General features: G+C 39.4%; 1 protein-coding gene across 4 annotated transcripts in view; it reads left to right on the forward strand.

Moving 5' to 3' along the window:
• The window catches only part of LOC127957723 (ras-specific guanine nucleotide-releasing factor RalGPS1), a 128120-nt gene extending 102032 nt beyond the window's left edge, over positions 1–26088 (forward strand). For 3 of the 4 annotated variants that reach the window (XM_052556369.1, XM_052556367.1, XM_052556368.1), the window contains 9 exons: positions 12581–12707; positions 13654–13805; positions 15883–15931; positions 16824–16904; positions 18315–18420; positions 19368–19460; positions 19616–19721; positions 19844–19935; positions 23945–26088. In XM_052556369.1, coding sequence (XP_052412329.1) covers positions 12581–12707; positions 13654–13805; positions 15883–15931; positions 16824–16904; positions 18315–18420; positions 19368–19460; positions 19616–19721; positions 19844–19935; positions 23945–23974 — 836 coding nt within the window. In that variant the 3' untranslated portion in view covers positions 23975–26088. The remainder of the gene's footprint in view (positions 1–12580; positions 12708–13653; positions 13806–15882; positions 15932–16823; positions 16905–18314; positions 18421–19367; positions 19461–19615; positions 19722–19843; positions 19936–23944) is intronic. The other variant, XM_052556370.1, reaches the window with a different exon arrangement.
• The last annotated feature ends 271 nt before the right edge of the window (positions 26089–26359 follow it).

A 26359-nucleotide genomic window follows, 5' to 3' on the forward strand; every position in this document is an offset into this window, starting at 1 on the left:
TGCAGCTTTGCTCACCCCCTCACTCTCATATATACACGCACACAGCCATTCACTAGGTTCTGGCTCATGGACTAATTGCATATCACGGACCATTCACATAATTTGGACATGGTGTTCATCTTTTATGAGCAAAGAATATAGTCCTATACTGTGTAGTGAATTGTCTTTAAATTGAGTACTCTCCAGTTTTCTGAGTTACAAGTTGTTGTTTACACTTTGTGAACTACTGAACTTCTCTGCAGATTTGAAATATTTTGGGTATTGTTGTTATTGTTTGTCTTTTGTTTTCACTTAATACATGGTACCAACACAAAATCTAAATTATCTGTCTCTGTGTTATTATTTGCTTTTTCAACACCTCCCTCAGAAGAACTTTATCTTTTGTAATCCAATTATTAATTAACTATCTATAGCTAGATTTAACACACATACCCTGTGTATATGCTACATAATTGTGGCGAGCCAGCCTAGGAGTTCTTGAAAGGGTATTTAATATACACATTTTTGAACATTCAGTCTCACCAATATTAATTCGACCATGAATTTTTTTGAAACACTTGACATTAAAATACCAAATGCAGTATTGGTCACAGAGTCCAAGGTTGCTGCTGAAGTAGAAGGGTTTCTCGAGCAGTATGGTAGGATAAATCGGGCTCTTACTGTTGATTCGCCCGAGTCCGAGTTTCACGATATGCTCATTGTTGAATTTGAGTCTGGTCTACCTTTGACTCTATTGAATCCACTTCTACCATATACGCAAACTTCTGAGACTGGTATTGTCTATAATATTAAGAATTTATCTCAAGTATATACTGCAAATGTGGGAAGTTCTAAAACTCAGACATATTTAGCTGACTTAAAAGAAGTTGCTAAACTGACTGGACAAAACTATGCTGAAGTGCTGAATGAGATGATGGGCCAGATCAGTAAATCAATCTCAGCGCTGCGCCCAGATGTGGAAGCCGGTATTGATGTTAAGGCAGAACAGTCTTCAGTGAATACAACTCAGTCACCATATAAAATGGCTGTTCCATCTTCACTGCTTGCCACTGCTCCCATAGTTCAGCCGCAGGAGCGACGTGCCACTGTCAGTTTCAATGCTTCCGACCTCAACCCCCCTGAGTTACAGAGGTATGTGGTAGAACATATTGACAAGTCTGAGGATACTGCTGTGCATTTGCGCTCTTCCCACAGACTCTGTGTGTTTTCTGGAAAGGTGCCACGACCACAACATGAAGTGGACTATGACACCTGGCGGTCTAGTGTGGATCTGGTTCTCAGTGATTCTGCCATATCTGAAATCCAACGATCGCGACAAATCCTCGATAGTCTCCTGCCACCAGCTGCTGACATGGTGAAACATCTAAGTCCTGACATGTCTGTTAACATCTATATCCAACAGCTTGATTCCGCCTATGGGACAGTGCAGGACGTGGAGGAGTTGTATGTAAAATTTATGGATACTCTTCAAAACGCTGGTGAAAAACCTTCGACTTACCTGCAGCGATTACAAGTTGTTTTAAATCTTGCAGTAAAGAGGGGAGGTGCACTAAAAGCTGAAGTTAATAAACATCTTCTTAATCAGTTCTGCAGAGGATGCTGGGACAATGTCCTGATATCTGAACTGCAGCTTAAACAGAAAAAAGAGAAACCACCGTCTTTCGCTGAATTACTGCTGCTGTTAAGAACTGAAGAGGATCGTGAGGCTGTAAAGACACAAAGAATGAAACAGCATCTGGGAGGAGGCGGAGGCCGACAGAAAGTAACGTCACAAGCCCAAATGGCATATGGAGAAGAGGAAAGTAAATTATGCGAGACATTGACTGTTATTACCAAACAACTTACTGAACAGATGGCTGCAATACAGCGTCAACTGGCTATTTTGACTGCAAACCAGTCTCAGGGCCGACTGCCTTACATTCCAAGACCCAATCCAGTTCTAAAGTCACGTGGGAAACAGAACATGGCAGCTGCTGTGAGTGATTCCTCTGCGAGCCCAAAGCCTGGGTTCTGTTTCTGCTGTGGAGAAGATGGACACATCAGGCCGCAATGTGACAACCGGCCGAACCCAGAACTCGTTAGTGCTAAGAAAAGACAGTTCAGTGAAAAGAAACCAAAGTGGCAGAAGCAGAATCAATCAGTACGCGAACCTTTAAACTAGACTCAGTTCTTGTTGGGGGACAAACAAGAACTGAGGTGAACTCACACTGTCCCGCAAAGTTGGAAAAGTCTGTTCAGTGCACATACCTCCAGCAGTCCAACCGGGAGGCTATAGCCCATCTCCCCAAAGGCCTGGTGAGGTCAAAATGCACCGCTGAAGTTGCTGTTTTTGGTCACACCTGTCAGTGTCTGCTTGATACTGGTTCGCAAGTGACCACAGTATCTGCCTCTTTTTACAATGAACATTTGCAAGATCAACAAATTAATCCTTTACATAATCTATTATACGTCGAAGGTGCTGCTGGGCAGTCAGTTCCTTACCTTGGTTATGTGGAGATGGTGGTTGAATTTCCGAAGGACTTTATGGGTAAGGAGTGCGATGTCTCAACCTTGGCTTTAGTTGTCCCTGATGTCTATCCTGAAGCCTCGTCCACTGTTCTGATTGGTATGAATATGCTTGAACCCCTATATGAGAAATACCTGCAGAGCAACTTGCCCACATTTCAACCTAGTTCGCAAGGTTATAGAGCCATGTTAAAGACCCTCCAGTTGTCACACCAGCAGAGAGACAGTGACCGTGTTGGAGTAGTGAGGCTCCTCAGCAAAGTCCCAGTGCGTGTTCCGGCCGGCCGCACATTCATCATCGAGGGCTCTGCTAACGTTACCTCTCCCAGATTCAGCAAGTCTGTTTTTGTCCAGCATCCTGCATCCATCCTGCCTGGTGGTCTATGTGTTAGCAACTGCCTTCTTATTCTTCCAGATCATGCGCCCTACAAGGTTCCAGTGGTCATAACAAATGAGTCAGAACAGGACCTCTATATTCCCCCATTGAGTGTCATTGCAGAGCTTGGAACGTACCACTGTGTTCTGTCACCGCATCAGGTGAAAGGCTATCTGTCAGAACCTGCACTCACAGTTCTCAATTTTGATTTTGGTGACTCTCCCATACCATCGGAGTGGAAAGAGCGAATTACAAGGAGATTAAGCGACATGTCAGAGGTTTTCTCCCATCATGACCTCGACTTTGGATGCACGAGCAAGGTAAAACATCACATCACGCTTCATGATGGAACTCCGTTCAAACATCGGGCTAGACCAATCCATCCTAATGACATAGAAGCCGTTCGTAGGCATCTGAGTGAGCTTTTGGAGGCCGGTGTCATCCGTGAATCCACATCACCCTTCTCTTCTCCTATTGTTGTGGTACGGAAGAAGAATGGGGATATTCGATTGTGTATCGACTATAGGAAGCTTAATCTCCAGACCATCAAGGATGCCTATGCTCTTCCAAAGTTAGAAGAATCATTCATGGCGCTAACCGGCTCAAAATGGTTTTCAGTCTTGGACTTGAAGTCAGGCTATTACCAGATTGAAAAGCACGAAGCAGATAAGCCCAAGACTGCTTTTATGACACCCCTGGGCTTCTGGGAATTTAACCGGATGCCCCAGGGGGTCACTAATGCCCCCAGTACGTTCCAGCGGTTGATGGAGCGATGCATGGGTGATCTTCATCTTCGTGAAGTGTTGGTGTTTTTGGATGATTTAATAATCTTCTCCAAATCCCTGGAAGAACACGAGAAGAGATTAATTCGAGAGTTGGATCGGTTGAGAGAGTATGGCTTAAAATTATCACCAGAGAAGTGTAAGTTTTTCCAAACATCTGTCCGCTACTTGGGTCATATTGTGTCAGAGGAAGGAGTAGAAACGGATCCAGAAAAGATAACCACCATCAAATCCTGGCCAATTCCCAACAACCTAAAGGAACTACGCTCTTTTCTAGGATTTTTCGGGTTACTACCGCCGGTTCATTAAAGAGTATTCCGCCATTTCCAAACCTCTGAATGACCTTACCCGTGGGTATTTACCTGCACGGAAGTCCAGAACCAAGCCATCCAACGTTCAATACCAAAGTCCAAATCAGCCTTTTGGAGAACGTTGGAGTCCCAGTTGCCAAGTCGCTTTCACCACATTGATTGAGAAATTAACCACAGCTCCAGTCCTTGGGTTTGCAGATCCATCCCAACCGTACATACTTCATACAGATGCCAGTACAACAGGACTAGGAGCTGCACTTTATCAGGAACAGGAGGGGAAGCTGAGAGTGATTGCTTATGCAAGTAGAGGCCCGTCTAAGAGCGAAAGCCGTTACCCAGCCCACAAACTGGAATTTTTGGCATTAAAATGGAGTGTCACTGAAAAGTTCCAGGATTACATGTATGGAGCCACATTTACCGTTGTGACGGATAGCAATCCCTTGACTTACATACTCACTTCCACCAAGCTGGATGCTACTGGTCTCGTTCAAACTCCTGTACCGGGCTGGGAATCAGAATATAGATGCAGACGCACTTTCCCGACGTCCTCATCAGTGTCTTGACGAAGCACCTAAAGATCATGAGCTCATAGAACAGTTCCTGGAAAATCGTCTTGCCGATTCAACCTTGATTTCTTTAGAAATTGTTGATGCCATCTGTCAAGGTTGTCTCGTCCGAGCTGCTCGGCCTATTAGTCCTGGTTTTGAGGGCATTACGCTGGTTGAGTCCCTCTCCATCACGGAGAAGGCAGTCCCCGATAGTTATACCATTGAAGAGGATCAGCTACCTTCAGCCCTGTCTCATTTAAGCATCAAGGAGGAACAGAGGGCTGATGTCACCATTCAAGAGCTGATTCATCAGATGGAGACTGGAGAAATGATCCCTTCAATGGCAAGAGCAGAGTTGCCCGAGTTACCTCTCTTGTTGAGAGAGTGGGCAAGGTTTGAGCTGATTGATGGAGTCCTCTACAGGAAACGGCAAGACCATGAAGATATTTCTTATCAACTTGTTCTTCCAGAGTGTCTTCGTCCAGCTGTGCTAAAGAGTCTACATGATGAAATGGGCCACATGGGAATTGAGCGAACTTTAGATCTAGTTCGCACCAGATTTTTCTGGCCAAAGATGGCTAAGGATGTTGAGCACAAGATCGAAACGTGCGGTCGCTGTGTGCGACGGAAAACTCTTCCTGAACGAGCTGCTCCATTGCTTAGGATCAAAACATCTCGTCCTCTTGAATTAATCTGCATGGATTTCCTGAGTCTTGAACCCGACACAAGCAACACCCGTGACATCCTCGTTTTGACCGATCATTTCACCAAGTTTGCTGTGGCTATTCCAACGCCAAATCAAAAAGCAAGGACTGTAGCAAAATGTCTATGGGATAACTTCATTGTTTATTATGGAATCCCTGAACGGTTGCATACGGATCAAGGTCAAGATTTTGAGTCCAAACTGATCAAAGAATTGTGTGAAGTTGCTGGTATCCAAAAGTGTCGGACGACGCCATACCACCCAAGAGGAAATCCGGTGGAAAGATTTAATCGGACATTTCTGGGGATGCTGGGTACTCTGGAAGACAAGCAAAAATCAAAATGGAAGGACTTTGTGAAGCCATTAGTTCATGCATATAACTGCACAAGAAATGATGTAACCGGTTTCACCCCATACGAACTAATGTTTGGTAGAACCCCACGTCTTCCTGTCGACCTGGCTTTTGGCTTACCTCTGCGTGAACCACAACACAAAACTCATTCTCAGTACGTGCAAGGGCTTAAATTTCACTTGGAAGAAAGTTTCTATATTGCTTCCAAAAATGCTTTAAAAACAGCCGAGCGGAATAAAATACGGTTTGACAAGAGAGTCATTCCGTCAGTGTTGGAAGTGGGAGACAGAGTGCTTGTAAGGAATGTACGTCTCCGTGGAAAGCACAAGCTCTCAGATAAGTGGGAACGGGACATCTATGTTGTGGTCAGAAGGGCTGGTGAACTCCCGGTTTACACTATAAAGCCAGAGGATAGAGATCGACCACTGCGTACAGTACATAGAGATCTCCTCCTGCCATGTAGCTTTTTACCGGTAGCTGAGAATGTTCCATCGCTGGAGCGTGCCCATGTTGCCAAGTCGCGAACTCGCCAGCAAAACCAGAAATCAGACAACTTGATTGATTTTCCTGCTAGTGATGATCACATTGAAGATGTGGAGCCACTTACCTTTGACCCCTCCGTATCTCGATTTTCTGTGGAAAGATACTGCAGAGTTCCAACCGCCGTTCTTCCCAGTGATACTGCTGGTTGTAGTTCTTCTATTCCACCTTCTGTCAGTCCTCCAGCCCCAGTTGTGCCATCTGTGTTGGAATTCAGCAGCGAGTCCTGTGAGGAAGAGGAAGTTGTGGGAGAGGAACATGTTGTAGAAACTATAATTGAGACTTTACCTGAACCTGAAGAGACATTTACCGAAATACAGTTGAATGAAGATCCTCCTGTAGAATCCAGTCCATTGTCTGCTGTTCCTGTTGAGCCTTCAGTTGACAATGATATAGTTGACAGTAACTTGACTTTCAGACGTTCGACACGACACCGAGTACCGCCTGAGCGACTTCAATACTCGATTTTAGGTAATCCCCTAATCTCAGTAGTTCAGTCTCTGCTCCAAAGCCTGTCGGATGCTTTAAGTATTCCATCTGCGTCTGACAGTTTCAGCGGTTAGTGTCGTCTAGTGCTCTGACATGCGACGGGGACGTGCATGAGTTTAAAGGGGGGAGGATGTAACCCAGGGTAAATATAAATAGAAAATAATAGTAAAATTAATTAATAAAATTAAAGTAAAATATAAATAGTAAAATTATATGGTTCTATTTTCCCAGTCACCTGAACACACCCTTCATTTATATCATCATGCAGGAGTCACATGGTAGGTTCAGTGAATGCTTTCAACCAATCATAGCATGCAAGCATGTTTTTACAAGCTGCGGTGAGTTTCCCCAATCAGTAGTGTGAGGGGGAAGCCACCGGAGCAGTTGCACTCGTGTCCACCACCGTCGTCTTTAGAAGCCGACTAGTGCCGCGGTGTGTCGAATATCTGTAGGAATTGGCCAGGTGCGGCCAGTTGCGGGCCAGTTGATGGCGAGCTATCATTACCTGGAACAGAACCTGCCTCAACAACATCATCGCCACCTGTGGGTTCGGTAGGAGGTTGTGCAGCTTTGCTCACCCCCTCACTCTCATATATACACGCACACAGCCATTCACTAGGTTCTGGCTCATGGACTAATTGCATATCACGGACCATTCACATAATTTGGACATGGTGTTCATCTTTTATGAGCAAAGAAATATAGTCCTATACTGTGTAGTGAATTGTCTTTAAATTGAGTACTCTCCAGTTTTCTGAGTTACAAGTTGTTGTTTACACTTTGTGAACTACTGAACTTCTCTGCAGATTTGAAATATTTTGGGTATTGTTGTTATTGTTTGTCTTTTGTTTTCACTTAATACATGGTACCAACACAAAATCTAAATTATCTGTCTCTGTGTTATTATTTGCTTTTTCAACACCTCCCTCAGACGAACTTTATCTTTTGTAATCCAATTATTAATTAACTATCTATAGCTAGATTTAACACACATACCCTGTGTATATGCTACAAAAAGTCGATGGATGGAGAGAATGATGAATGAATGGGAGAATATAATGATGGATGAATGGAACAATTAAACGATGGATGGATGATAGAATGATAGATGAACATAATTGAATGATGGATAATGGAACAATGGGTGAATAGAGCGATGGAAGGATGGATGATAGAATGATAGATGGAAGGATGGATGATAGAATGGTAGATGGAAGGATGGATAAGTGGATGGATGATAGAATGATAGATGAAAGGATAGATGATAGAATGATAGATGGAAGGATGGATGATATAATGGTAGATGGAAGGATGGATAAGTGGATGGATGATAGAATGATAGATGAAAGGATGGATGATAGAATGATAGATGGAAGGATGGATGATAGAATGATAGATGAAAGAATGGATGGATGATAGAATGATAGATGGACGGATGGATGATAGAATTGTAGATGGAAGGATGGATGATAGAATGGTAGATGGAAGGATGGATGATAGAATGATAGATGGAAGGATGGATGATAGAATGATAGATGGATGGATGGATGATAGATGGAAGGATGGATAGGTGGATGGATGATAGAATGATAGATGAAAGAATGGATGGATGATAGAATGGTAGATGGACGGATGGATAAGTGGATGGGTGATAGCGTGATAGATGGAAGGATGGATGATAGAATGATAGATGGAAGGATGGATGATAGAATGATAGATGGAAGGATGGATGATACAATGATAGATGAAAGGATGAATGGATGATAGAATGATAGATGGAAGGATGGATAGATGGATGGATGATAGAATGATAGATGAATAAAATGGATGGATGGATGATAGAACAATAAATGAATAGAACAATGGAAGGATGGATAGATGGTTTTCTGCATATTCTCATGATTTCTGAAGATCATGTGACTCTGAAGACTGGAGTAAAGCTGAGTTTTAAAACATATTACAACAGAATTCAGTTATTTTGAATGGTAATAATATTTCACAATCGTTCAGATTTTACCTTATTTTTGATCAAATAAATGCAGCCTTGGTGATCTGAAGAGTTCTATGGGGCTCTAAAGTCACCTAAATCTCCCATTTAGAAACACATGCTGCTACATGACTTACATTTGACACACAAGCCACTCTGACCCCCACACATCAACATATGTGGCTAAACACATGGATCAGCGTGTACAGACTGAGCCAGACCGATCGCTAACATGTACTGCTGAACTCAAAGCACGGGTCTGCCATATAATTCACTTTTAATAGGGAAGAAAAGAGAGATTTGGAGTCAGCAGATACATATAAAAATCCAGACAAACACATTCAGAAACCCTTCTCCTCCTAGCAACTTTTGAAATATTTTAGTGCTAAATGTTTGAGTAACTTGAGTACTTTAATGTTGACCGTTAAAGCATGTTAAAATATGTTTAATGCTTTTGGAGCAATCCTGTTCAAAAACAAGACAGGTTTTCCTCTCAGAGTGATGGAGAGGTCAAATGTAATTGCCTCCAGTGCCAGCTGTGTTTCAAATATTAGGTAATTTAATTATAAGTTGGTTACTAAAGGGTCAAAATGAATGAAAATGTATGTCTTAGTGGAACCTGCATAATCTCTCCACAAACCAGCCAGTAATTGCAGTTATGAGTTCTGGAAGTGATGCAGTCGTTCTGTAGTTTCACGCCAGCTTTCCCTCTAGTGCTTAAAAAATCATATTCTTTTGCCACATTTTATTTCAAAACGGCAAATTACGAATGATAGATGAAATCAGCACATGATTCAAGTTAGGTTTGATCCCGAGTTTCCCAAACGCCACCGCAGCTCAATGTCTGGAGCATGTTTTCTACTGTAACTGCAAGGTTATATGGAGTTTGTTTTTCTAGTAGTCGAACGATGTATCACCAAAACTGATATGTCAACCAATATTGGTCTATTTTTGTTTCTTTCTTTTTAGGTGTTTGTTGTTTGATTGTGTCATGAGAGAAACTTTTAGTGCTGGGAGCCCCACAAACAAAAATTGGCTGTCTAAAGTCTAAATCTGTCTTTTATTTTACAGATACTTTCTATCAAGTTCAATTTTTGTTTTTAAAATTGATACCTTTTCAAATAGTTTATTTTAAATTATTTTAGTAAATATAGTGGAAGACAATTAGAAATAATTGCTGTATTTATGCTTAAAAAAACTAGTTGAGATCAATAATTTTATACATTTTATTTGTGCAATTCGAAATCATTTAAAAAATATTGCTCTCAAACAAAGTAGGTTTATTGCATAAAACACAAAAGTAGCTCCATACCACAGAGAACATGTCTACATTTAATTACATTTGACATACATTAAAGATCCATGTTCTCATTCCATGAAGCTCCAGAAACACCTGCGTTAAATCAGATCTCTCCCCATCATCCCATTTTCATCGTCGGATGGAATATCCTCTCCGAATGGGGTGTTTATTTCATGATCTGGTAGTCAGACTCAATAATGAAGCTTTTAACAAGAACCAGGTGAAGATCGTTTCCTAAACGTCCCACTATGGCATTCAGGTTTTTATATAATATGAGAAACACAAAACCATCGTCTGACCCAGATTGGAAGAGAACGATCACAGTTTAGGCTCCAGTCGCTCTATTAAAGGTGTCTTCTGGTGTGTAAGTGTCTCAGCATGCTGTCCTGCATTGTTCTCCCTTTCCCATGATGCCTGAAGGTGTTTTTGAACACCGTGGAAAACCCTGAGACTCTCTGATTCGCCTGTTTTGAAGGCTGCATGTGATGAGATAATGAAGTTTAGAGGGATAGTTCACCCAAACATGTGCTCACCCTACGTGCCTTCAAACTATGACTTATAACTGAAGATATTTTGGAAGAAAATCATTGTTTGGAACAGTATGAGTGTGAGAAATCATGGCAGAATTTCCATTTTTGGATGAACTATTGCTTTAAGTAATCCATGGGAACATGTGAATTGTTCAGACTTTTAATAGTTATACTCCATTTTCTCTTTGGATAAAAGCATCTGCTGTAAATGTGCTAAACTGCATCTGCAGTATTAGTTACATGTCAAAGTAATCTACTGCTAATTATGAGCAACTGGAAGAGAAATTGTCCTCAGTCTTTGCATTGCTAATGACTGTTTCCAAACTGTTTCCTAAAGAAAACTACTCCAATTAGTTTCCGGTCATTGCAATAAAACTGAAGTAAATTAAAAATATATTATACGTTCATTTTATTTTAAACTTAAAATAATAAAATGGAAAAAAAAAAAAAACATTAAAATGAATAAAGCTTAAACTAATATTAAATTGAAAACTGAATATATAAAAATAAAAAATAGTATATAAACGGTGCTAAAAGAACCCTGGTTGCACGTTAATGTAAAACGGAAATAAAAAATAAATAAATGAAAGCTAAAATATTTTAAAATGATAAAGTGATTGACAACATTTCTAAAACTTCAAGTAAAATGAAAAATAAACATTTAAAAATTATAGCTAATTCAAAATGTTAATAAATACTATATTAATAATATAATGTAATTAAAAAATATAATATTAAAATAGCCTTGTTCTCATTTAAATGTAAAATGTAAATAAAAAAAATAAAATCTAAATAGAAATATTTCAAAATGGATAACAATTACAAAAAAAAAACAAATAATAGTAATACAATAACAGATAATATTATATTAAAATATAAAATCAGATCTAAAATATTAAAAACATGAAATCTTAATAGAAATATTAATATACCAAATAAAAATATTTTTTTATTAATAAAAATAAAACTAATTGCTACAACTAAAATAAAACCTGAAAAAAAAAAAAAAAAATCTAATTAAAAATAAGAAATCAATCATTAAATCAATAATACTAAATACACCAGTGTCTTGTAAGTCTGGAATTGAAATAATAAAATAAATTAAATAAAAGCTACACAGAAATGTAAAAATATATGTATATTTTAAAAAGCACATAAAGTAAACTAATTAAAATACAAACAAAAAAATAATTCTAAATATGAATCAATAACATAATTTTATAGACGGTTTCAACGGCATCAACATAAACAAACGTTAATGCGCGTGAGCGCTTTTGTGGACCTAACTTAACTTCCGGTAGACTCCAAATAGAATCAATAACAACAGTCAAGTCCCTCTAGAGTAGATATTTTTTGATAACAAACAAAATATGTTTGCTGCGTGGATCAGGCGGACTTAATGAAAATGCAATTCATTATTTGCCAGCAGGTGATGTTTTAAAGCATAGACATAAAGCGCGAGAAATAGAGGTTTTCCCAGTAACAGCTGTAAACGAAGCAGAGCTGGTATGCTCACACGCTGCTATCAGGCATATAACAGCAAGCCCTCCTTCAGAAATACAGCGATATAAAAACAACTGTGCCTCGTTTTGATATTTAAACATAAATGTAAGGAATTATTATTATTATTAAACGTGCAGTACGTTACGTAATGTTACGTTACTCGTGTTTATTTAACGAAGCCTTTTTGAAAATCGATCAGTTTTAAAATTGTGGCGATCTCTCCAAAAATAAATAAATGTATGGGAAACACATCCCGCAGCACAACCACCTGAGCCCAACTTCAGTTTACTCATCACCTTGGCTTTAACAGCCAGACCGATATAACACAGACCGGAAGTTAACTTAGGTCTATAACAATACAAAAATACTTTTTTACTAATGCCTTCATGGTGCAGCAGTAGAAAAGCCTCCCTGACGGGAACATGTGCATGCTCTCTCAGGAGTGAATGATCATTGCTGTGTTGAATCTGTCTCCCTCCAGAGGACTAGAGGATGTTAACATTTGTGATCGCTAAAGCAGAGGCTGCGCTGACAGAGTCTCCACCTGTTTTCTTTCATTATGTTTCATTGAGTGTGACACTGAGAACAATCAGGCATGTTCAAGGAAAACTCATGCTGCTTTTCTCTCTTTCTCTCTTTGTCTGTTTCATTCAGGTCCGTCTGAGTTGTGTTTGTCGGTCCGGTATAATCGACGGCCCACCTGTCCGGACGCCACTGTGGGGCTTCACATCCCCACCCCGCCGCCCTCGCGCCACAGGAAGAGCCACAGCCTCGGAAACGCGTCCGTTTTGTCTCTTCATACACACACACACACTTACATGCTGTATTTAGATCAAACTTTTAGGGTCAGTATGATTTTTGGAAAGAAATTAATACTTTTATTCAGTAAGGATGCATTAAATTGATAAAGGTTTTTTTTTTGGTTCTTGTTGTTTTACAAAAGATTTCTATTTTTAAATAAATGCTGTTTTCTTAACCTGATATTCATCAAATCATAATGAATAAATAAATATGATGTATTTAAAATCATGCACTCAGGAGTACAGAGGCACAGCTTTCTGAAATATTTAAAAGCATAAATGTAAAGGATTATTATTATTATTGCACTTTTTGTTTAAAAAAGTTATATTATTATATATAACCTCTATAGTTTTTTTAGCCCCTATAGACCTCTATAAACCAGTTTTAGTTAATTTCAGGAGTTATTTTAGTAAATCAAGTTAATCTTTACTATGATAAATGTTACCTTGTCTACTAGTTGACATTAACAAAGAAAGTTTTATGTATTTATGTTTTATTTAATTCTACTCAAGATTTAATTTGTTAATAATCAGAAATGTTTCTTGAGCTGCAAATCATCATATAAGAATGATTTCTGAAGGTCATGTGACACTGAGGACTGGAGGAATGATGCTGAAAATACAGCTGTGCATCACAGGAATAAATTACATTTTAACATATGTTCAAATAGAAAACAGTGGTTTTAAATTGTAATCATATTTGACCATATTAGTATTTTACTGCATTTTTAAATTTATTAAACAAATGCAACCTTGGTACGCAGAAGAGATGTCTTTGAAAAGCAGAACAAAAACCTTACCATCGTTAACTGTGCTACTGCATACTAAACATTAAAGCTTTTAGTTTGTCAAACGTACTTCTCCCTGGAAACGTTCTGTGTCACACAATCTCATGCCTCATGATGGTTTTCTGACTGTCTCTCGCAGTATGATGTGGCACTTCGGTGTGGTGGAGAGTAAAAGTGCGACGTTCCCCACAGAGAAACCACGTCACCTGCTGGACGACAGCTTCCTGGAGTCCCAGAGTCCAGCGAGGAACAACCCTCACAGCTCATCCGTGTCCAACGGCGTCTCTATAGGTATCTGCACAAGCCTGCACGTAATATTTGAGGAATGTGCCAGCTTTAATGCATCTTCTGACATAATGTTAATTTCCACAGAAAATCATTTTAAATCAGACCTCAATTTAAAATGGAAAAAAATGCATAAAAATGTGGTTCAATAATGCACTTGGAAGGAAACAAATCTAGCATTCTTGATTATTAAAAAATATATTATTTGAAGCTTTATTATTATTGTTAAAGCAGCGGCATGAATTAGACAAGTCAAATTTTAACTTGAATAGTTATATTTACAATACACATTGTTTCAAAGCAACTTTGCAGAAAATCAAGTTATATATTCAACTCAATATATAGAGCTGTAAGATGCAGTTTAAAGTCACACAGACAACATTTGCCATATAGTGTCAAATATATTGCTTAACATGAATTTACAGCATATAAAGTCAGTAATTTTTATATAAAGAGGATTCAGTAAAACCATCCTTGGAATTTCATCTGTAAAGTATCTTAATACTCATATTTGTGGTGGGACTACTGTACTAGTGTAGATGAGCTGGTTATCGACTTCTGATGAAGCAGATTTCTGATATCAATGCATGCATTGTGCAGAAGGAACAGAACACCATTATATCACCATGGCAACAGAGTTGAAAGACTAAATATAACTGTACAAAGAGAGAATCTACCACACAGATCCCATGCAAACTCATGCAAGTCTTGTGGTTTCAGTTTCTCGATGCCTGACACAGTGTGCTTCCATAGTGTAAGTGCAGGATTGTATCTGCAGGAAGTCAAAACTTTGTGTTGTTAATATTATTCAGAATATATTTTCTAATCCTGCATGCTGATTGGTCAGTAAAATGAATGTCATTTCACGGCAGCTATATATGTAGATTATTGCATATGTAGATTATATATTACAGTTTGTAGCCCCAGTGGTCTTAAAGGTCCCGTTTTACGCGCTTTTTTGAAGCTTTGATTGTGTTTACAATGTGCGATATAACGTGTTCATGTTTCGCGTGTAAAAAAACACAGTATTTTCACACAGTTCACCTATCTGTATACTGCTGTTTTCACTGTCACAAAAACGGGCTGATGACTTCCTTGTTCTATGAAGCCTCTCCTTCAGAAATACGTAACGAGTTCTGATTGGGCCAGCGGTTCCTGTGCTGTGATTCGATAGCAGCTGAGCGCGCACTGCCCTCCTGCTAACGTGATTGGGCTAGAAAGCACGTGCTGGAGATGTACTTATAATCACAGGAGTGTTTTTACTGACGAGATGCGCTTGAAAACTGCATTAGTTTTTTTTGCACAGCCCTAACATCTAGTTAACAAAGCTAAACAGCGTTGCCCTTTGTGTAATAAGTTACAGAAACTGTTAAACGCACCAACTTAAATAATAAAATACACTTACCAGTTGTGGTCCATAAACAACGCCTTCTCCAGACAAAGAGGGAACTGCTCCATCTTTCAAGAATAATCTTTGTGCGAATCTGACATTAAACTGATTGAGATTGAGAAAGTTGTCCTTAGTAAGCTGTCCTCAGCAAAATGAGCTGCACATAGTTTTACAATGTGCATTATAATTTTCGGGAACCGAGCTAAACATAAATTGTAACCATTAATCTCAAAGTACAGCGTTCCTGGGAAGCCCAAACAAAGAGGATTGGACTCAGAGATAAAAAAAAACAGCGTTTCAACAACATGGCGACAAAAACAAACAGCTCTTCCTTCTTCTCCGTCGGAGCACAACAAGACCACGCCCCCCTGTTTGTGAATTCATGTGGGCAGTGGTTAGTCAAAAAACTGTTTTAGTGACGTTATTACTGCAGGAACTAGAGGGATGTAGTCCAAACGGGTCGTTTTTTGTAGGCGAATTCTGTTAAATCAAATATCTTGCTTGGCATTGAACTTTGAGCTTTAGAATTTTACAGATATTATTTATACTCTAACAACAACATTACACACTAACTAAAGTTTAAAACATGGAATCAAGAAGAAGGGGACCTTTAATGTTTCAGTGATGAGAAAACATTGGATGTGTGTTCAGATGGAAACTGTTGTGAGGTTTGTTTGGCTTGTGTTTTCTCAGGCAGCAGTCAGAGTTCGTTCTGTGAAGATCTTTCTCCGGGGGTCGAGAGGTGAGTCTTTTTTTTTTTTTTTTTTTTTTTTTTTTTTGAGTAAACATCATCAAGCTCATTTTTTATTTCATTATCTGATGGGTTTTTATCACATTAGGGTCACATTAGTTCACGTCAAGCAATGCATTAACTAACTTAAATGAGCATTACATTGTTAAAGTACTTATGAATACTTGATAACATTAGATGATGAAAATACAACAGTTCATTGTCAGTTCTGGCCCATTGAATAACTGTAATAAAAACTTTCGATTTTTAATACTGTATTAGTAAATGTTGATATTAGCATTAACTAAGATGCATGCTTTAGAAGTATTTGTTTGTTCGTGTGAACTGAAATGAACTGTACTGTAAACTGTTACCGTACAACCTTATGCAACTCTTTCATACCGGAAGTTTAAAATGGGATTTATAAAATCAGATGAATAACTTTTATTTAATTTTTCCTATCTCAACAGTACTGATTGTTTTAGTTGTTGTTTCTGGTTATAAATGTATATAAATGTTTAACATCTATATATGTCCATTCCACAGGAAGCGTGGCGCTTTGATATACATACAGTAAAAAAAGCAAAACACACTAACACATCTACTGAAACAAAAACTGGTCTAATAAACATTTAAATACATTTTCAGTTAAATATTTTATTCAGTTTTCATTTAATTCTGTCAGAGAGAGTCCGTGTGTATTCTCAAAAATATATATTTAGGTCTGAATTTAAGATTTATGTATTTGAATTGGTATTTTTGGTCAGAAACCCCTGAGCATCTGGGACCACGGAGATTGTAGTTGTAGAGAATAGCCACACGTGTGTATCAGTAGATTTGAAGTCACAGACAAAAGTTGCAATCTTGTAGATCAGTGATGTCATTGTGGCGACTGTGCAAACAGGGGCCGCATGTACGCGACTCTGGGCCCTAACTGGAGGGTTCCTCTCCGCAGCTCCCCCAGAGGCCGCAGCCATGGCCACAGGTACAAACCCCTGCCTGGGTCAAAGGTCACCTCCTCCATTCCTCTGGGGCATCGGGTTCACCTGTCTTGGCATGCAGCGTCTCCTCTTCAACATTCCAGTTTCCTCTCTTTTCTGGTTTAGTCTGAAGACTGTCACGTCTGTCACCTGCTCTCTCTTTGTCCAGCTGTCAGATTGTCATCATCTCAGGATGCTTATAGAACTGTATTTATCCATCTTTTTGTTCAATGGGGAAGTAGGCCGTTTTCTGTGACTCTGTGTGGCTTCCGGCTCATTAGCCACTTTAGGGAAATATGAGAAGAATAACAATGTGCAGTAAATGGTATGCACTACAAACCAGTGTGTTCAGAATTAAGATAATATAATATGGTAAGTCAGCAAAACGAGCTGTATGGGAATGACACTGGAAGCCAGAAACATTACATTTACAAATGTGAATAGAAGTGAAAAGCTCTGGTCCAAAACCTAACCTGTGGGCTTGCGGTCCACTGTCCTGTCCTGTCATGTCTACCTAGACGACTTCCTTCTGATGCTGCATCCTAACTAGTGTGACACTGTACATGTTCAGCACTCAAATAGAGCTCCTCACATTTACATTCACATTCAGTCATTTAGTAGACTGGGGTCTGCAGCAAAGTTGAATGAAAAACAGCATAAACATTTTTTTTTAATAATTAAATAAAGAAACTACTTAAAATAAATAGTAAACAAATAAAAATGATTAGATAATAGAATAATTAGATTCAAAAGATTTAAACTAACTAGTGGATTTGAATAAATAAATTATTGAATAAAAAGTTGGGTGAAAATAAACAACAGAGATTAGATTAAAATATATGAATTAAAGTAAATAATAATAATTAAGTAATTAAATAATAAAGTTAGTTTTAGTCATTATGTATTATGAAAGGATTTTTTTGAATGAATTATGAATTACTTTTATTTTGGAGTCGTGATTAATTTGCCCAGCACTAATCCATATTGATGCAAATATATCAGTTTGAGAGTGTAGGGAGAAGGGTAGTGCAAGATATTAACTGATATTTTCAATTACATTTTTTTAAATCAAATATTGTGTAGAATAGACAATTTTCTCCCTTTTATGTGTTTTAATTAAAATTTGAGAATTGAGAATTTGCCTTTTAAATCAATCTTCACATCGAGAGTGTGTGTGTGTAAAGCTCACTAGGTTTTGAAACAGAGCTGCTATCTTGTGAGTGGGTGAAGGGGACTCTTTCTATCTTGCATCAGCGCTCTCTTTACTCTCTCAAACTCACATTTCACTTCAGCCTGAGATCTCCAGCAGCTCCATCACATCCTCACATCAGATGTGAGCTGGAACGCCTGCAGCAGTACACACACACACACACACACGGTGAAGGTGTTGGGCTAATGTGATTCCCTCTGTGCAGTTCGTCAGTAGCAGAGTCCAGTCTGGCTCATGTAGAGTCGGGTGGAGTCACGATGGAGGGGCCGCTGAAGAGGAAGACCCTGCTGAAGGAAGGCAGGAAACCCAAGGTGAACAGGAAGGGAACAAAAATGAGTTAAAAATCTATGGTTAAATATTTTTCAGCATTGCCAACATTCAGTAGAAAAGATATTTATGAATTTGCTTTGAAATTGTGCATGCATGATATTTATGAATCCAGAATTTATATATATATATATATATATATATATATATATATATATGTGTGTGTGTGTGTGTGTGTGTGTGTGTGTGTGTGTATATAATATATACACATTTTATTATTCTTTTTATTAGTGCCGTCAAGCGATAAATCGCATTAAAAATAAACGTTTTTGTTTACATATGTAAATAATGTAATAATAATGTATGTGCTGTGTATATTTATTATGTATACATAAATACATAAACATGCATATATTTCAGAAAAATAAGTTCTAGATTTATAGTTTAAATTATATGAATATAAATATAGACACTTTTTTAAATATACATAATAGATATACAAGGATCATATTTTAAGATTAGCAATTTATCATGCTCCTGTTTTTAGGTTCAGTCATTTCAGTTAAATTGCAATGAATATGTTAAAATATATTTGGTAAAAGGTTTATGACAGTATTCTAGAAACCTTCACACTGACCAGAAAGTGCATCACTGTGGCGTTGAATTAACTGAATCTTTGACTCAAGCACTCCATCTAGTGATCAACACGTACAAAAACTAGACATCGGAAAATAATTCTACATTCATCTGTGTATCTAAAAATAAAATCCTAAAAGATATCCCTGCATTACCATGAATGTGTTTGCCAGATGCTTGCATTGCATTGCAGGTGAACATTAGATCGCTAGGAATTAAACACTGATTTTCTGTCGTTCTCTTCTTTGAGCTACAGGAACTTAGATATCACATAGATTTAGAGAGCACTGCCCAGCTCTGTTTAGTTGAATTTGCATCATTATTCATATGTTTTGTTTGGTTGTTTTTTATTCAGCTTGCCTCGTGGACGCGGTATTGGATCACACTTTGTGGTTCCACTCTCATATTCTACGGATCCAAAGCCCTGCGAGCCACAGAACGGAAACATGTGAGTGATGCAAAGATTTATATATATTTAAATAAATAATGCATTATTAGAATAATACATTTTATTTATTTTTAAATAAATGAAAAATGAAGAAATAAAGTATCATTTTATATAAAAATAACATTTTATGGAATCTCACTCTGTGTAACACATAGTACAAGTCTTCGCCGTGTAAGAAAGTGTGTGTTGTGGGCTGGATGGTGGTGCTGCCAGATGATCCGGCTCAACCCAACATCTTTCAGCTCAACCATCCTGACAAAGGTCAGTCTGCTATTTAATAGTGCTTTTATAATGACAGTCTTCACCAAATTACTAATTTAGTCATTGTTAATGATGAATTATGTTTTATTATATAACTCAAGCAGAATGTCTGTGTTTCTCAGGGAATGTTTACAAGTTTCAGACAAGCGATCGGTTCACTGCGATCATGTGGCACAGACACCTGGAGGAGGCGAGTCGGAGAAGAAGACCTCAGGTATCAACAGGCACTGGTTCATTAGGACTGTATAACAGCTCAGTGTCAGGAAAAAAAGGTAGAAAAGCTGTCACTGGACCCCAGTACCTGTTCAAAAGATACTTTTAGATACTGATATTTGCACTCTAGATACAAATATGTATCTTTTAGGGGTAAATAATGTACAAATGTTTACCTTTTGAAAGGGTACCATCCTGGTGAAAGCTTTTGTACCTTTTTTTCTGAGCGTGTATATAGAAAAATAATTTCCCTATCTGTCGGTCACTAGGAGTTATGTCAAATGACATATGGGGTCTCACTTGGCTAGTTGATTTTACATACCTGAATAGGCCTCAGGTGCATCCACTCTTTTTGCTATCGGAGCCGAGTGGTTGTATGAAAAGCTGTTAAACTCCACAAAGCCATTCATCTGCTGTGTGTCGGGAAGCTGTTCTGGTTGGTGATACAGCGAGAACAGTGGTGTCCCTTTCAGCAATTCCCCCGGGTGCCTCAACTAAAAGATCAGATTTCATAAAAGAGCAAATCACGGACGATTTGCGTCATTTTAAAGACGCTGTTTTGTCCGTGTCCTTCTGGATGCGGTCGTTTCTTGTCCTCTGATAATGATAATGTCTTCCATGTCTGGGCATTCAGCCGCTCGTTTCCTTCCTCCATCCTCACTACCCTCAATGGTGGGGCAGCTAGGGGGTGCGTCGTGATTCCCCAGAAGGAGAGTCCGATTGCGGTGCACCTGTGCCCACAAAATGGCGCCTTTGGGAGGAATAGTCTACATCTCCTGTCCAAATCCTGTATGCTACCTAAGATTGCAGTGATGTGGGCCAAGCTGACTCTGCCCTGCATGGCATGGCAATCCTGCAAATTCAACAAGCCAAGGCTAACCTGAGGTTGATGCAGGAGCTGTGCACAGTGACTGACCTCACCCTTCCGGGCGAGGGAAGTCACGACAGAGTCCCTCGGAAAGGCGATGTCCATTCTGGTGGTCCAGTAGTGCCATCTCTAATTCAGCCTGGTCAAGATGAGAGACATTGACAAAGTGCACTTTCTTGATGCTCCCATCTCCCAGGCTAGCCTGTGTGACGAAGCTGTCGAGGGCTGTGCAGAGCAGTTCCCAGCAGTACAAAAGCAGACTGAGGCCATACAGCGCATCTTGCCCCGACATGATCCTCTGGCTGCCACCGTTCCATCGTGGGCTGTGCCTCAGCCTGCTCATCTCCTTAGGCGCCCTCCTGCGTCTTTCACATTGGTTCCGCCCCATGATGAGAGTTCTTCAACTACGAAGCGGCCCTGACACAGGGAACTCGGAGATGTGGCAAACTGCTTTTCAGGAGGTGATGGAGACAGTGCCACTCCTTCCCCCAGAGGAGGGCCATGTGGAGAATCTTCAGTTTTTTCTTTCTGTTCCATCGCTGGTCCGGTATTCACATTTTCAATAAAAGAGCAATTTCCCTTTCCTCTGAGTTGCAAGGCTTGTGGGTTGACAATGAGCGACACACTGCCTCCTCATTCTCACCCACGGTGCCCCCTTTCACCAGTGGCCAAGAGGTTGCGCGGGGACCTCCCAAGTTCACTGGCATTCTCGAGACTTTGGTGACAGTTCGGTTCTCCCTGTCCCCCCATGTTTTCAAGAAGATCGTGGAGGGCGACCTTGCCCCACTCTGGAAAGTGGGAGTCGGGATCCTCAACTATCTCAATAAACTGGCTGATCATGTCCCAGCCCCGAGAGGGACCTGCAATCACAGGGACCTGGTACTTCGGCACCTTAGTCAGTTGGGGCTTCAGGTCAACAGAGAGAAGAGCAAGCTGTCCTCTCTGCAGAGAATCTCTTATCTCGGTATGGAGCTAGACTCTGAGTATGACAGCACGTCTCACCAGCGAGCGTGCCCAGCCAGGAGGACGAGAAGCAGGCCCTGTTGGTTGCACCTGTTGGTTTTTGGAGATCATGCTCCTCACGACAGCCCCTCCCTGGTGCATCCCCCTGAGGAGAGACCTTCTCTCATCGGGGGCTGGGCACCATATGGCACCCACGTCCAGATCTTTGAAACCTCCACACAAAAGTGGGATAGTGCCCTATCACTCAGGCTAGAGCCCCCTTCACGAGGCAGGCCTATGCTTTGAAGTGGAGTCTATTCACTAATTGCTGTTCTTCTCATCGAGAAGAGCCCCGGAGATGCTCGTTCAGAGTCATGCTTTCTTTCTTGCAAGAAAGTCTGGAGCGTAGGCTGTCACCCTCCACCTTGAAAGTGTATGTGGCTGCCATTGCAGCCCATCACAATGCAGTGGACAGCTAGTCTCTGGGGAGGCATGACTTGATGATTAGATTCCTTAGGGGTGCCAGGAGGTTAAATTCTCCTAGGACACCCCTGATATCCTCCTGAGACCTCTCTATTGTTCTGGCTGAGGGGTCCCTTTGAGCCGCTGGATTCAGTCAAGCTCAAGTTCCTGTCTCTCAAGACAGTGCTCCTGATCATGCTCACTTCCATCAAGAGGGTCGGGGACCTCCAAGCATTTTCGGTAAGTGAAGAGTGCCTTCTATTCAACCAGATGGTGAACCTGCAAGCACTGCCCCTGGAGGAGGCGGATCCAGCTTTGACATTGCTCTGTCCTGTAAGAGCACTTCACATATACGTGGACCACACCCAGAGCTTCAGAAGCTCTGAGCAGCTCCTGGTCTGCTTTGGAGGTCAGCAGAAAGGGCCCTACCCTGGTTGAGCAACCTCCAGCACCCTCGGCGGTCAGACTTGGTGGCACAGTCTGGCGCCAGGCCAAGTACTGGTGATAGCAAGCCCATGAAAGTACGCGTCCTTCAGGTTGATCGCTAAACCAATCCTGGATGCATTTGATAATACATTTTTGCGTCAACATCTTGAATGTGTAGTCACGGTCAGCCCCTGTACTGGGCTAGGTGTCCATATTGCTTGATTCTCTATGGGTAATCCCGTATGTGTATTCTTCCATGGTAAGGTTTCCCTCTTGGTAAACCTGTGTCTTCCCTTGACAGACCTGCTCTGTCAGTCTCTGCTTGCAGTTGTTCCATCCCTACTCTAAGGTAGGACCTGCCTTGTAGGATGTGGTCTCCGTAGCGACCTTTTCCCTAAGGCTTGCTTCCCCATCGTTCTGCCAAGCTGAAAGAACAAACAGGAAAGATTTGAAGCAAAATTTCACTGAAGGTTGAATCCCTTCCAAAAACTTGGATGGAACAGCAGCATGGCCTTCTCCAGCAGTGATGTACTCACCCTCTTGGTCCCCTTCGGAACCAAGGTCAGTGGAATTGCACTGGGGCTTTGGGAAGTTTACAACCTTTAGCGTAGCTTTTGTGACACACCGTGGCTTGTCAACAATTGCAGCGCCACAGGGTTGTGATGGTGTTCAGGTTGTGGCGTTTTCCATAGGACCCTGTATGTTGTCATAACTCGTAGTGAGCGACAGATAGGGAACGTCTCGGTTACGTATGTAACTCTCTTTCCCTGATGGAGGGAACCGAGACATTATGTCCCCATGCCACAATCTTGAACCATTCACTGTTGCCGGGACACGTTCTCGACTCCTCAGCGTAAAACTTGAAGAGTGGATGAAGAAAAACTTATCACAGTTTCTACAAAAATATGAACAGTTCTCAACATTGATAATAATCAGACATGATTCTTGAGCAGCAAATCAGCATATTAGAATGATTTCTGAAGATCATGGGACAATGAAGACTGGAGTAATGAAAGAAAGAAAGAGTATTTTACATTTCAGGTATTTTAAATTGCAATTAATATTTCACAATATTACGGATTTTACTGTAGTTTTAATTAACATTACAGTAGTTTTAATACAAAAATTATATTAAAATGCAGCCTCAGCCAGCAGAAGAGTCAATGGTAGTGTATTTATATTAATTCATATGTATTTGTAAAATTCTGGTTAAATGTGTTCTATAGTAATTCAGCAAGTTGTCATATACTCCAGCTGCTCTGAACAGATAAACTATAATTGCATAACGCTGTGATCACTCTTTTCACTCTAGATACCAGCGAATCTCATGTCGTTTGAGTAAACGTTTGAGACTTGTTCAACTCCTGCCTGAAGACTTTTATAAGGCCTACACAGATGGAGAAGGATGTGTTTGGTTCAGCAAAAGGATGAAAAAAAGCAAAAATCCACAGAGCGGACTTGCTCTGATCCAGTGGCCCTCCACGAGCCGCCGGACACATCTAACATCAAGATATCTTTTACAGAGCCGGACGAGGAGGTTTGAGCACTAGTGTGTGGTACTGTAGGAACGGAGGGGAATTTGGTCATTCCAGCTCCATCGGGTCTTTTCTATGGAGACTTCCGGATATCAAGGTGTTTTGTGGCTTCAGTGAAGTACATTGTGAGAATGAAATGAAACAGAAGCTTGAGATGGGCATTTTCATGGTGAGACAAGTTTTAGAGATAAATAGAAAACATGCCGCCTGTAGCAGAAGAATAAAAAGCCAAACTAATTAGCTCCTACAAAGTAAACCACAGCCGGATCGGGAGAAATGTGAAAAAAGACTTAAAACAGCTAATGATACTCACTGGTTAAGAGCGGTTCAGTCACAGACTAATCACAGCACCAGTGATTTTTATTTCTTGTTTATGAAATGATGCTGGTTGAAGGAGGTTTGTGAGTGTGAATAGTTTACATCAGAAATTCTGAATCCACTTTCTGTTTAGTCATTTTATACTCATGGAAGCTTGTTTTGGGCTTTAAGTATTAACTAATTATTACTCCTTAACTGTCAAATGAAGGTTTTGCTCACCAGCTGAAATGTGTTGTATAAAAGAAAGAAGTGTGTGTTTCCTACATCTGATAGGGTTCCTTGTACATTAACTGGAGAATACAGTTTTTATTACACGTAACACAACCACTATTAAAACAAGAGTTTCTTTTTCATTTAGCCCATCTCTTACTGGGCAACTCTCACAAAACTTGTCAAAAAATTGCCCACTTCATACCTTACCCTGAAGGTGAATCGAAAGAAAAAAAACAAGAATATTTTGCTTAAAGAAAGTTAAGCCTATTTTTTAAAGGGATTTAAAGCATAATTTGTATTTTGACATTATTTTCATGACAATTAAGCACATTTAACCCTTAAAATATCATCATTGTAATACAAATAAAAACACATAATTTATAATATTAATTGCACTTTTTATATTTTAATACAATTAAACTGTGCTTAAAATGTACTTGAAAATAAAGTCACAAGCTTTAAATTATTTTTTTTTAAGCTTTAAATATTTCCTCCTCCTTGTGTTGTTTGAACCAGTTTAAAGATTTATTTTCAGAGGAACACAAAATTAAACACTTGAAAGTATTGCTGTGTAACTTTTTCCATAAAAACAGCAGTTAAACGCCAATCAATTCAAAATTAATTTAAAAACAATAAAAGTACTGTCATCCAAATCATGACTCCAGAATACAGTCTTGCATATACTTGTACTAATATTAATTGTGATTAATTGCATAAAAAATAAAAAAATAAATTGTTTACATGATGTGTGAATATTTATTATCTATGTATAAACACAGAGTATTTACATGTATATATTTATATTCATATCATTTATGTTATAAATATATAAACATATTTTACTGAAATGTATACATGCATGTGTGTATTTATACATACATAATAAATATACACAGTACACATATGTAAAAATATATATATATATTTTAGATGTAATTAATCACAATCTAATGTAAAAATAAAATGTAAATGTTTGAAACAACATGAAGGTGAGTAAATAATGATAAAATCTTTATTTTGGGACAGTGATTTGTCAGGTTTCTCCTCTAGTTTAATCATTGTGAACTGACTCCTGATAGTGATCACTAGTTCTGTGTTGAGAGTATTATTTATCTGGCATCAGTTTGCTTTTCTGTATGAATTCAGCCATGTTTTTGACAAAGAGAAGCGTTTTCTTTCACATGAGGATGTCAGAGCGAAACACACACATGTACAGCTGCACTGCACGGATGTTATGTTTGTTTCTGCTGGAACTGTGAATGAACTCTTGTTGTGTTTCCATGTAAATATGTTGCTAAATTATTTCTTGTTTGCCATCATTGTACATTGCGGTTTATCAGCTTAAAGGCTGATTCTTCTGTACAAACATTAAATGCCAGTGAACACACAATTGTCTTGTGTATGATGTTTTCACATTTCATTTGATTTTATGTGGTTGGGATAGGATATTATTTTATTTTATCAGAGGACATTATTAGTAGTTCAGGAGGATGAGGATGGGATTCTGGTCTGGAGAACACTGATGGTATGTTGTGTGTGTGTGAGAATGAGAGAGAGAGAGATTTTAGCTACATTTTAATATATTTAACCTTATTTAATCTTATTTTTCTGTCACTCTTTCATGCATTTTGTATTCTCTCTTCCAACTTTTGTGATTTGCT

The sequence above is a fragment of the Carassius gibelio genome, chromosome B5 (assembly GCF_023724105.1).
Source record: "Carassius gibelio isolate Cgi1373 ecotype wild population from Czech Republic chromosome B5, carGib1.2-hapl.c, whole genome shotgun sequence".
NCBI classification, from domain to species: Eukaryota; Metazoa; Chordata; class Actinopteri; order Cypriniformes; family Cyprinidae; genus Carassius; species Carassius gibelio.